Source organism: Drosophila albomicans, chromosome 2L (assembly GCF_009650485.2).
Source record: "Drosophila albomicans strain 15112-1751.03 chromosome 2L, ASM965048v2, whole genome shotgun sequence".
NCBI lineage: Eukaryota > Metazoa > Arthropoda > Insecta > Diptera > Drosophilidae > Drosophila > Drosophila albomicans.
The window spans coordinates 11,186,405-11,199,934 of NC_047628.2; the positions used below are offsets into that span (position 1 = coordinate 11,186,405).

At 35.5% G+C, this 13,530-nt stretch overlaps 2 protein-coding genes and 1 long non-coding RNA gene across 13 annotated transcripts in view; 1 reads left to right on the top strand and 2 right to left on the bottom strand.

The window, feature by feature from the left end:
* Window positions 1-13,530, bottom strand: part of LOC117565699 (fibrinogen-like protein 1) — a 169,469-nt gene that overhangs the window by 56,708 nt on the left and 99,231 nt on the right. For 5 of the 11 annotated variants that reach the window (XR_007954583.1, XR_007954580.1, XR_007954584.1 and 2 more), the window contains 2 exons: window positions 4,113-4,440; window positions 3,949-4,043 (listed from right to left, as the gene is read on the bottom strand). The exons of 1 other annotated variant lie outside the window; for it this stretch is intronic. Coding sequence is in view for 5 of the 10 variants with exons in the window: in XM_052002622.1 (XP_051858582.1) it covers window positions 3,933-4,043; window positions 4,113-5,275; window positions 5,345-5,425 (1,355 nt within the window). In the remaining 5 variants the exon portion in view is untranslated. Of the gene's footprint in view, window positions 1-3,932; window positions 4,044-4,112; window positions 5,276-5,344; window positions 5,560-13,530 lie in introns of those variants that run through there. 5 more of the 11 variants (XM_052002619.1, XM_052002620.1, XM_052002621.1 and 2 more) reach the window with 3 other exon arrangements.
* Window positions 724-3,028, bottom strand: LOC117563805 (uncharacterized). The gene is given in 7 exon segments (XM_034242338.2): window positions 724-951; window positions 1,007-1,274; window positions 1,277-1,695; window positions 1,747-1,985; window positions 2,038-2,320; window positions 2,371-2,712; window positions 2,769-3,028. Coding segments are annotated over 7 exon segments (1,785 nt in total). The 5' UTR covers window positions 2,900-3,028; the 3' UTR covers window positions 724-848.
* LOC127565189 (uncharacterized) lies at window positions 8,143-9,006 on the top strand. The gene is made up of 2 exons (XR_007954588.1): window positions 8,143-8,482; window positions 8,541-9,006. It is a non-coding gene; the product is annotated as an uncharacterized LOC127565189 (long non-coding RNA).

Sequence of the window (13,530 nt, forward strand, 5' to 3'; positions counted from 1 at the left end):
TAATGTGCAGCATCACAAATTGCGCTGTAAATGCCGGTCTAGTGAAAATCTCCAAAACTCTAATCCAATCGGAGCTCAGGACACTGAGCGCTTGAGAGTGTGTTGAAGTGTTTCGTTGTTGTTGTTTCGCGAACATTTACAAGCTGCATTTTATTAAAAGTTTTCAGTGCAATTATTTCAATACGCAATTTGCTTTAAAAGTGTTTATGCATTTGTTTCAATTGTCGGCAAAGTAAAAATCTACAAACTCTCCATGGAAAGTTGCTAAAGCTGGTCTTCAATCGTTGACTAGCTTGCCAAAAGCGCGCTTGATAAGTTGTCATAGTCGGGGTTGTTGTCACCGCTCGCGTCTCAAAAAAGTGCTTAACGTAAATTGCTGCTGTTATTACTTACATTTAATGGCGTTAAATTTCAGTGCTTGCATTGCTCTTTTGCAGGTGTGTATATCTCAAATTTAATTTAGATTAAGAAATGCAATTTGTGCAAGTTGCGCTTTAATACATACCGCATAAATTGCATTATCTAATTGCCAGGCAAGGTGAAAGTCGGAGACTTTATGTCTCCGATTTGTGCTCTTGGCTTTGCTGGCTTTGCGAAAAGTGCATTAGACATTGCATACTTTCGGGCACAGACATAAATTCTGCACTGACCAGGCAGCAGCACAAATGTCGCCTGGGCGTGGGCTAAAAGTAACATAAATTTCCACAAGATGGCGCTGCGGTCGTGTGTCCTTACATGTGTGCGAATGTGTGTGGGCGGTTCAAATGTGCAGCCGCAAAGTATGCAAATTGCGATTTGAGCTTATTTAATGCAGGAAGAACATTTACATTTAAGAACTTTTGAAGAGCTTAATTCGTACGGTCGTAATAATCGGAGGGTATAAATATCCAGTTCTTAGCCAGATCGTTAATGGCCTCCACCATGAGACGATTAAGTATGGACAAAATAACGCTGGAGAAAATATTAATAAAATTTGATTTAATTTAAATAGTTCTTACTTTCTTACTTGTGATCCACAAACGATTGATTGCTTGTCGCTAGTGGATTTAAGGAACTATCCGAAGCGACAATCAACTGCTCGTAGGTCTTGTTGAATTTATTGCGAGTGCGTTCAGGTGAGACGCGCATAAAGTTCGTTTTCGAGAGATACTTCCAGAAGAGCTTCTCGAATATGGTGATGCGATGATCGATGGCCATGCTCAGCTCGATAATTTCATTGGCATTCAGTTTGCGCTTGTTGGACAAACGCTTCACTAACTCCTCCCGCTCCGCAGCTTCTGTTGCTCCGCAGTTGGTGTTGTGGGTAAACCATCCCCGGCAGCTCCCTCAGCTACCTCGGTGCCAACTCCACCGCAAGGTTCACAGTTGCCTTCGATTTCATCGCCCACATCCTCGGCTTTGTCTTCGTTGTTGCGCACATGCACTCGAATATTTAGTTGGAGAAAAACGTGCTCCACATAACTGTCCTCCTTCCACTTGGGATCGTCGATGGACTCGATTTCCGAGAGCTCCGCCTTGGCGATTTGTGTGGCAAGATCGAGAATGCGATGCACCTCCAACACAATGGGAATGCGACGGAAGAAGACGAGACGCTCAAAGACCGCTACGCGAATCTCACAGAGCTTCGAATGATGTCTCTTGAGGCGGAAGATTTGCGGCTCAAAGGTGACAGCAAAGAAGTCGCTAATGATATAGCTAAAAGAGGGAATAAATAAGCATTGATATTTGATTAAATACTTTGCTTACTTTTGCCAACGGAATTCCATGCACTTCTGTCCCGAATTGTGTACGTTGACCAGCTGGGTGCGAGTTTCCTTGGCACAGATCTCAAAGTTCAAACGATTCGGATAAATGATGAAGAGATAATCGGAAGATTCTCGATCCTTGAGTGGCATATCAGTTACCTCATTCTCATCGGTGATCACACCACGTGCCTTGATCTTATAACGCGCCCTGGCATTTTCGTAGGCCAGCATTAACTCGATCTAATGAATCAGAAGATTAATGCAAGCGAAACAGTTTAAAGCTTCTACTAACCTCATTGTCATAATCCAGAGGACGATACTCAATGAGCAGAGGCCAAACACTTTGGCGAGGCACTGTCAAATTCGAGTTGTGCAACTTGCAGTTGCGTTCACGCGATGAGAAGGCGAATGATAGATGTGCCATGGTTATATTCTGTACCCAAATCGGTTGTGTAATGTGCTGAAATTGTTTTATGTTTATGGGCAGCAGCTCGTTGGTGAGCAAACATTTCTCCAGATCAAATTCCGAAATCTGCAACTTAAAACTCCACTCGAATTTGCGTTCATCGCCAGTGCTAAACAAATAATATATAATATCATATAATATATAGATATTAATACTTACGTTAGTTCATAGGTTAGATAATGCTCGCCGTAGAGATAGAACTGAGCAGTTACGCTCAGAGGCAGAACTTCATCTGGTTGCATATTTAGAATTTCTTGGCTCACATTAATGAGCCGACGATGTGGACAATGGAAGAGTTTTTGGAACTGATTAAAACCCACTCGAGTCTGTTGTGGTTGGCACTGACAATTCTGAATGCGCCTCAGTTTAATGTTGAGGGGCTTCGCTGACATGTTCCGCAGCCAGAAGATCATCTTTAGCGGCTGACTTTGTATTTGACGTATCGGAATAGTGAGAACATGTTCGTGCTCCTTCTTATTAGAGCGCAGTTTCTTGTTGAGACTAAGAATGAAGGATGGAATGATGTAAAATATTTTAATTTCCGTCACTTAACTCACCCTGTTATATCGAAACTCTCCCAGTAATAGATCTTTAATATAGGCGGACGCACAACGGTCAAGTTTTCCACCATTAGCTTCTGATAGACGATGGCGGGCTTGAGAGCGCCTGTGCAAGAAGATTTTGCCATTTTTTGTTTGGTTTTTTAAGTACTTATATTTGTATTCCTATCTAGTATATAAATTCTCTAGTAGTTGCTTTGATTTTGAAGTGTAAAACTTGTTTATTTTTTTTTCTTTTTTTCCTGTTTCTATACTTTTTATAATTTACTATTCTCTTAAACTTGTTAGACTTGAAAAGAGGAATTTTCTTCAAAGGTATCTTTAAATTTATTTTAATAATCATTAGCAGTAGCTATAAAGAACCAATTTATTACTTGTAATCTCTTTAATATTATTTGTATTTGAAAACTATGAACATTTCACAACTGTTTTTATACCCGCTACCCATAGGGTAGAAGGGTATTATAACTTTGTGCCGGCAGGAAATCTATGTGGCAGGTAGAGAAGGCATCTCCGGCCCCATAAAGTATATATATTCTTAATCAGCGTCAACAGCCGAGACGTTCTAGCCATATCAGTCTGCTCCGCAATATTTTGGTTTCAAAATGGGTAGCGAGTATCTCACAGTCGAGCACACTCGACTGTAGCTTTCTTACTTGTATAGTTATAAATACGGCACTGTTCTTCCATTTGTTGGTCGAATTCATCTGCCTAATAAAAGGAAAATAAAAACACTCTTAGCACCCACTATAAAACACTGCTTTGTGTAATTATTATTGCCTTTTCATCAACTGATGTTGCAAAAACAAAATTTTGTATGTATTATTTGTAACAAAACTGCATCATTTATGTTTAAATAAGAAACGAATATGTGAAGATTATTTCTTAAATTACATTAATATTCAAGGTTCGACTGAAAGGATATATACAGGATAATCAAAAGTTTATTGACTTTTAAGTATTTACACCTCTATTGAAAGCATCTAGAGACTTAAAATTTGCTACATCAAAAGATACAATCAAAAAATAAATCGCTGCTTTAAACAGTCGATCGTTTTATTTTTCAGAACGAAATTTCTTAATGCACCAATTATATATAAATGATTACATAATTGAGTCAAATATGGGAATTTCAGCTTTTCAGTTTATCACTTCATCTTTATCTTCATCGCTTCTTTGGGGCGAATTAGCATCTTAACTTTTTTAAGTAAAATATACTCGGTCATTTCGACCCACCAAAGTATACTTGTCTCATATGGTGCATTTAAAGGACTGTATAAGAAACAAAAAAAATCTATAAATATGTGTATTCCTTCGAAAATAAAAAATTGCAATATTTACCAAGCAGAACAATGATTGTACCACCAGCCACTTTCTTGCCAAACTGCGCAATTAGCATAATCAGTTTTGTCGTTGTCGTGATCGAATGTTGAGAATTTCATGTTTTCAGTGTCTCTCATGCCATCCCAAATAATAGTTCCATTGAATTTACCCAAACTCAGTGCATATCCATTATCTTCATCAGATATTTTGAAGTCGTCATAGCGAGCGTTGTAGGTTCTTCCATCCAGATCAACCAAATGTATGTAAAGTTCGAAACGCTGCAAGCTCGTGATACGATGTATTTTCTCTAATCCGAGAAAGAAATCACTTTCAAAAGAACCGAAACCTTTGCGATACGTTGCCCAATCCCTATCGAAACTCTCATCTCCCCCAACTCGTTGTTGTATTACAATCCATCCAGGTCCAGCTAACTCACTATCGCACAAAACATTGAATAAACCTATGCCAGAGACATTGAGTTCATGAACTCCTGAATAATCTCCGAAAGCGATGCATGTTGTGGCATTTAATTTATCAAGGGCAGATTGACTTAGCTTAGTTTCATTTACTTTATCTATTAGCTTAGTTTTAGCTTCTTTTAATTTCAATTGAATCTTTATCTGTTCTTCTCTATTGTTCTCTGATATCCTATTTAATTTGTTGTTTTCTGAACGACATAACTGAATCTCTTTTTCATGATTTATTAATGTAGATTTACTCTTCTCTAATTCCAACTCAAGTGTTTTCTGATGTTCTTTGTTACTTTTAATATTCTCACTAAATCTCTTTATATTATCATCTTTTTCAATTAATCTAGAATTAACAGATTTTAATTGAACTTGACAATTTTCTAAGTTGATGGATTTATCTGTTAGTTGTTCTTTTAATTTATTAATAATATTTTGTTGTGAATTAATTTGAGATTCAGATTTATCAACTTTATTTTGACATAATTGCAAATCGTTTTCCCCTTTGATTATTTTGTTTTTATACTCATTTAATAGAGCTGCCTCCTTCATGAATGTTTCATGAATTCTTACAATTTCATGATATTTTTCCATAAGATCAGAATTTAATTCACTTATCTGCTTTTCCTTAGTTTCACTTTGTTCTAACTTATTTCTGAGCTGCCTAATAATATCGAGCAAAGGCTTTACACTTTTTTGGTCTGATTCATACGTCTGTTAGGAAGAAAACGTATACACTTTAATCACTCTTTATTCTTCTTAGTATTATGTCTTTGATCTCACTTCATCTCCAGTTGTTGTAGCCACCAAGAATATTTGAAGGACCATCAGTAAGAAAACTCCGTTAAATTTTATTCCGCCCATTTTAAATGTTTGGACTGCCCGCAAACAAAATGAATTTGGAACTGAATTTCATTATTTCGTTAAAGTCATTGAATGTCTGAAGCGGATGTGGATTCCGCTCAATAGATCTGAACGAGAGAGGTCAAGTAATGATAACCTAGAGTCTCGGCCTAGATTCTCTGTCGGAAGAAGAGATTTCAATGTCGGATGAGAAGACATTTCAATGTCGGATGATCGTCTGTAATTTTTTCTGTTTAATAGGTTCTGTTCTGTTTGCTCCAAGCATCTTCTTCTTGAAGACCCATCGACAACAACATTGTTTTCTTGTTTTCAATTTCATTCAGTCGCGTGTTGACAGTGGGGTCAATCTCCGAAGTACTCGAAATTATGCTCGAATACTTTCAAAACGACAATGGGACTGAGTTTTTATTAATATACTATATATTATATGTATTTATTATATACTATACTGAGAACTATTTGGTTAGAAAATGTAAAAACAACTTGATTAGGTTAATAAGAGTATAATTGAGTTTTTATACCAGTTATCCATAGGGTATAATAACTTTGTGCCGGAAGGAAATGTATGTTACAGGTAGAAGGAGGCATCTCCGACCCTATAAAGTATATATATTCTTGATCAGCGTCAAAAGCCGAGACGATCTAGCCATGTCCGTCTGTCCGTCTGTGTTTCTGTCCGTCTGTCCGTATGAAACAATGGATCTCAGAGACTATAAGAGATAGAGCTATAATTTTTTTTTAATTATATATTATAATTTTTTCGTCAGCATTTGTTATGTTTGCACGCAGATCACGTTTGTTTCAAATTTTTGCAACGCCCACTTCCGCCTTCGCAAATCAAAAAAGTCGAGTAACAAGCGTTTGGTATATACAATAATTACTATAGTAGTTATGATTCCTGAAAATTTGGTTGCGATCAGATAAAAATTGTCGAAGTTATTAAAGAAATAGTTTTGTATGGGCAAAAATGCCTAGTCTGGTATCTGGTATCTGGTATATTGTGCCGTCTATAGTATATTTTGAATACAGTACTATATTGATATACCAAATATACCATTTAACATATTTTTAGAATATGGGCATTCCCTGGAGTCGTGAACGTACGTTCGTACGAGTTAAATTAAAAAATAAAATCGAAAACAAACGTTTCCTGAAACTTTTTTTACTTTTGTTAGCATTTGTTTAGCTCTTTGGTTAGTGTAAATTATGGGGCTTATCGATTTTTAATTTTCATAATATTGTCAAAAAACATGCGGTCGCGAACGTACGCAAAATGGAAGTCGACTTTGGCTTAATATAGTAAAATGCAAAACTCTGCGAATTGAGACGGAATATTCAAAAGCAATAACTTTACTCTTAAAATAGATTCATGAAGCTTTCTATCAAGTCTACTCCCAAGAAAATATCTCTATTTATTTCTTTTTAATTTAATTAAGTTCCGGTCTCGAACATACGATTTTTCCATGTTGTATTATTTATAAAATTTTTTTTTTGCCACAACTTTTATGATTAATAACTTCATATTTCTTAAAGACAAACAGATTTAACTTAATTGAATGTGTCTAATAACATTTAAAGCAAAAGGTCGCGAACGTACGCTACTTTGACAATCAATAAATAAAGATTGGTTAGAGTAACCCCAACGATTTTTTATATTTAAAATATATATACCAAAATAACTTAATACGCGAAGTTTCATTCACCTGCTTGCACTTAATGCGAAGCAATTACAATAAAATGATGTTTTCGGTCGCGAACGTACGATTTGAACATAGATAAGAAGCAAAATAAAAATAAACAGTATTTTGAACATTTTTTCGCTCACTTTGAATTTTTGTATCTTATTATTGGATTGCTATTAAGAGATTTGGTAGAAAATAATTAAAGAAATAATTAAACAAAAAAATGCATACAAAAGTAGCTAAAAGTGAAAAAATTAAATTTTTTCAGTTTTCTGGCAAATTTTTTTTATAAAAACGACTAAGATATGCTATGGATCCATTGTATTATGAAAATTTGGATATTTTTTGTTATAATATTATACAAAAAAATACGATGAATGTGAAGATTTTTTTTTTCAGTCATGGTTTACCATTTTCAGGAAATTGCCATATCCCTTTTCCCTTTTTGAATAAGAGTAACACAATGCCTTATTCTTCTCTAAATATACCGAATTAATATACAAAACTACCAAAAACTATATTTGGTATATTGATATAGTGCTAAATTTAATTAATATAGCTTTGGTATATTTCAGTATTTTAATGGTATATTAATGTGGTGTATTTTTTAAGTAATACCGTACTCTTTTGGTCTTAGCCATAGAGTACTAAACATATCAGATTGTCAGTCAAAGCAGCTAGGACAGACAGACAGACGGACATTTTTAAATCGTTGACGCACATCAAGGATATATTCTTTATGGGATCGTAGATAACTCTTCACATACATTTACTGCAAGTTACCCTATGGGTAGCAAATATAAATATGAACATTTCTCAACTGAATCTTTTTTATTTAAATGTATTAATGAAATAAGGAAAAACAAAATGAAATAAGGTAAAAATTATATAATAAGTGTGGGAGGCATTACTAAAAATTATGTATTCGGGAGAACAAAATTGAAACAGAGATGAGAAATGAGTTGTGAGAGTAAATAAAGAGATTCTAGCGAGCGATCAATATATTTGAATAGAAGAGTTCCAAATTTCCCACCTTTCTGTTTTTTGCTGTTCTAAATATTGACGCACCCTAACTTAGTCATCTCACTATCTGCACTTGCTTATCACTGTCTTCGCAAAGCTCTTGCAAAAGCTCGGCTTACCATGCAGGGCAGTGGCGTATAGTCGAAAGCTTAGCAGTAGAGAAAAGCAATTAGACAAAGTAGACGTATTTATTGTCTCTCGGCAACCGAATTTGTATATTCTGCCATATTATAATCTGGCAGAGAAAACCAGATCACCACCATAATAGTGAGAATATATGCGAGAATAGACGTATATACATATATTTATATATAAATGAATAGTGCAGTGATAAATTCGAAAACTAATACAGGTATGAAGTGGAAATAATTGTGAGTGCAGTGATAACCAATATCTCTTCATTATACAAGTTCGGCTCATCGAACTCGTCACTGACGGATGTTAGCCTCTCTCTAGTGGTCCAATCAAACTCTATGACAACTATAGAGCGCTGTGTGACCCTAGTGAACTCTAGTATCAATAATCCATTGGGTGCACGAATTTGGTTGGACGTCACAACAAGGTTGGCTGCTCATCGGAGCACCAAAGACTCTGATTCTGACATACACACAAAGATCACGGCCTGGCATTAAATTGATTATTAATGGATCGTATGTGCCTGAAGATCAGGCATACACTGGATGAGTAGCTCGTTGTACAACAACAGTACAACAATCCACAATGCAACAACAATAAATTCTTTTTTGTATATAGTATCAATCATTCCATAATTGTTTGCTATGATTTGCTGAGAAGCGACACGAATTTCATCGTCTGTATCTTCTTGTTATTTTGTACTAAATTAGTAAACATAAAAGCAATAATTGTAATAGAAAATTGTTGAGGCATACTCGTGGATACAACAAATTGAAATAATTCTGATTTTTGGTACATTTATATTAATCATCTGTATATTTTTTCATATAGCACATTATCATCGTAATTTATTCGGCACTTATCTTTGTCATGGTACCACGACCGTAAGAAAACGACATCTGAGTAAGTTACTTTAAAAAGTACAAGTTACAAATGGTATATTTTATGATACAAATGATTATATAAATGTGCCAATGGGTTAAATGAACTTGTTCCGAGTACGCCTCAGACTTGAAGTCATTTTGTAAATATTCTTAACCATATCATATATGTAACAATCGGAGTATCATGAATTCACTTATAATTAAACAAATCACATGAAGTACTGAATGAGTAAACGAAGAGAAGAAGTCGAGTATATAAAAAAACAAGTAAGAAAGTTACAGTCGAGTGTGCTCGACTGTGAGATACCCGCTACCCACTTTTAATAAAGGCAAAATATTGCGGTATAATTTTCAAAATATACCGAAAATACTAAAAATATACCAAATGATTTGTTTGGTATATCGATATAGTACACCATTCAAAATATACCATAGACGGCACAATGTACCAGATTGTCGGCCAAAGCAACTCAGACCCCTAGTAAGCAGGCGTTTTTGCCCATACAAAAGTATTTATTTAATAACTTCCACAATTTTTATCTGATCGCAACAAAATTTTCAGGAATCATAACTACTATAGTAATTGTTATATATACCAAAATTCGTAACTCTAGCTTTAAAATTAGGCTTGTTATTCGATTTTTTTGATTTACGGGGGCGGAAGTGGGCGTGGCAAAAATTTGAAACAAACTTGATCTGCGTGCAAACATAACAAATGCTGTCGAAGAAAAATTATAGCTCTATCTCTTATAGTCTCTGAGATCCAGTGTTTCATACGGACGGACGGACAGACACACAGACAGACAGACACACAGACGGACAGACGGACATGGCTATATCATCTCGGCTGTTGACGCTGATCAAGAATATATATACTTTATAGGGTCGGAGATGCCTCCTTCCACCTGTTACATACATTTCCTGCCGGCACAAAGTTATAATACCCTTCTACCCTATGGGTAGCGGGTATAAAAATGAAATATGAACTAAATTAGGGGTAACTTATAAACGAGTAAGAAAGTTACAGTCGAGTGTGCTCGACTGTGAGCAACTCTCTACCCATTTTTTATAAACGCAAAATATTGCGGTATCATTTTTAAAATATACTGAAAATACTAAAAAATACTACAAATATACCAAATTTTATATGTGGTATATCGATATAGTACCGCATTCAAAATATACCATAGACGGCACAATGTACCAGATTGTCGGCCAAAGCAACTCAGACCCCTAGTTAGTAGGCGTTTTTGCCCATACAAAACTATTTCTTTAATAACTTTCACAATTTTTATCTGATCGCAACCAAATTTTCAGGAATCATTACTACTATAGTAATTATTGTATATACCAAAAACTCTAGCTTTATTAAATTAGGCTTGTTATTCGATTTTTTTGACCAAGGGTCGGAGATGCCTCCTTCTACCTGTTACATACATACATTTCCTGCCGGCACAAAGTTATAATACCCTTCTATCCTATGGGTAGCGGGTATAAAAAGAAATCGACAGTTACCATGGTCGGGAGGGTAGAGAGAGGAACTTAACATCTAGATTCCTCTACTAGGTAATTTCTTAGAAGGAAACTCCACGGAATCTCTTTTAATTCTTCATTTTATTTTCTATAAAGCTTTTTTGTGTATATTATTGTGCATTCCGTTTGCGTATTACTATTTGCATGTGTTAGCGTAGCCGCAAGTGATCGAGTTAGGAAGGACCGCGATCAATCCGACGAACTAGAACCGAGCTTAGTAAGAATACGCAACCTACCAAGCTCGATCACGGGCAATTAGTGCCTTTTAAAGCCTGAATAGGTTTTGGTACACTACAAGATCACAACTAATACCACGAGAGAGATGTTTGATTAGCCATTCTTCCTACTGCATAAGTGATGTAAAATATAAAAGTACTTCTAGTTAATACTTAATACCTTTAAAATTCAACTTCCGTCTGCAGTTGCAGCCTGGTCAACAATATGCTGCTTTTGGCACGTTCTCCTAATGGCATTGAGAGTCTGGCATGTTACCCTCAAGGCAGTCGGATTGTGCTTTGCATAATTGTGAGAGTTCGTTTGATTAGACTGTGTCCAAATGAATCAGAGTTAGCTAAACAACTGAACAGCAATTGAAAGTGGTGTGATATGTTAAGTTTATATTGGTGCCAAACTGTACCAAACTGTTGGCACGTGTCGAGAGCAATTGAAAATTGATAACACGGGCACGTCTGTGCCTTTTGATTTACTTTTTCATAATGATTTTATTTCGTATGGCTTTATTGGGCAATACTTCTTGCCGGTTGACTCAATTGTCGTCGGGCTCTCCTTGGCCCGGGGGAGGGCGGTGCCGGTGATGGTTAACCGATGTTTTTTCTTCTTCTCTATTGATGGCCGAGGCAGGTGCCTAGGCAATGCGGCACTAGGCACTAGGAAAGTGGACCCTCATAGTCCGCAGGGCATCTTGGTGTAGGCTTCGGTGAAGGAGGGTGTGATATTTTTCTGCATAGTTGTGGTACAGGGTTGGTTTTTTGACTGTAAGAATTCCTCAAGCGCCAGTAGCTCACCGGTGAGAACATTTGCCTTTGCCCACGTGGGGGGGTTTATTAGAGCGCAGTTTCTTGTTGAGACTAAGATAGAGGATGGAATGATGTGAAATATTTTAATTTCCGTCACTTAACTCACCCTGTTATATCGAAACTCTCCCAGTAATAGATCTTTAATATAGGTGGACGCACAACGGTCAAGTTTTCCACCATTAGCTTCTGATAGACGATGGCGGGCTTGAGAGCGCCTGTGCAAGAAGATTTTGCCATTTTTTGTTTGGTTTTTTAAGTACTTATATTTGTATTCCTATCTAGTATATAAATTCTCTAGTAGTTGCTTTGATTTTGAAGTGTAAAACTTGTTTATTTTTTTTTCTTTTTTTCCTGTTTCTATACTTTTTATAATTTACTATTCTCTTAAACTTGTTAGACTTGAAAAGAGGAATTTTCTTCAAAGGTCTCTTTAAATTTATTTTAATAATCATTAGCAGTAGCTATAAAGAACCAATTTATTACTTGTAATCTCTTTAATATTATTTGTATTTGAAAACTATGAAAATTTCACAACTATTCTTATACCCTAGGGTAGAAGGGTATTATAACTTTGTGCCGGCAGGAAATCTATGTGGCAGGTAGAGAAGGCATCTCCGGCCCCATAAAGTATATATATTCTTAATCAGCATCAACAGCCGAGACGATCTAGCCATGTCCGTCTGTATCTCACAGTCGAGCACACTCGATCTTCCATTTGTTGGTCGACTTCATCTGTCTAATAAGAAGAAAATAAATACACTAATTGCACCCACTATAATACACTGCTTTGTGTAATTAATATTACCTTACCATCAACTTATGTTGCAAAAACAAAATTTTTAATGTATTATTAGTAACAAAACTGTTTAAATAAAAAACGAATATGGGTAGATCATTTCCTAAATTACATTAATATTCAAGGTTCGACTGAAACGATATATACAGGATAATCATAAGTTTACTGACTTTTAAGTATTTGCACCTCTATTAAAAGCGTCTAAAAATTTTAAAATTTTCTCATCAAAACATACAATAAATGCTATAAAAACTGATCTGTTTCCATTCAAAAAATAAATCGCTGCATTAAATAGTCAATCGTTATATTTTTCAGAACGCAATTTCTTAATGCACCAATTATATATAAATGATTACATAATTGAGTCGAATATGGGAATTTCAGCATTTCAGTTTATCACTTCTTCATCTCTTCTTTGGGGCGAATTAGCATCTTAACTTCTTTAAGTAAAATGTACTTATGAGTGTCCCACCAATATAGATCTCCATATGGTTCATTTAAACTATTGCATAAGAAACAACAAAAATCTTTAATTATGTGTATTCCTTCGAAAATAAAAATTTGCAATATTTACCTAGTAATACAATACTCGTACCACCAGCCACTTTTAAACCAGGCTGCGCAATTACCATCATCATATTTGTCGTTGTCGTGATCGAATGTTGTGAATTTCATGTTTTCAGAGTATCTCATGCTATCCTTAATAATAGTTCCATTGAATTTACCCAAACTCATTGCATATCCATTATCTTCATCAGATATTTTGAAGTCGTCATAACGAGCGTTGAAGGTACTTCCATTCTCATCAACCAAATGTATGTAAAGTTCGAAACGCTGCAAGCTCGTGATACGATGTAATTTCTCTAATCCAAGAAAGAAATCACTTTCAGGAACACCGAAACCCTTGCGATACGTTGCCCAATCCCTATCGAAACTCTCATCTCCCCCAACTCGTTGTTGTATTACAATCCATCCAGGTCCAGCTAACTGACTATCGCACAAAACATTGAATAAA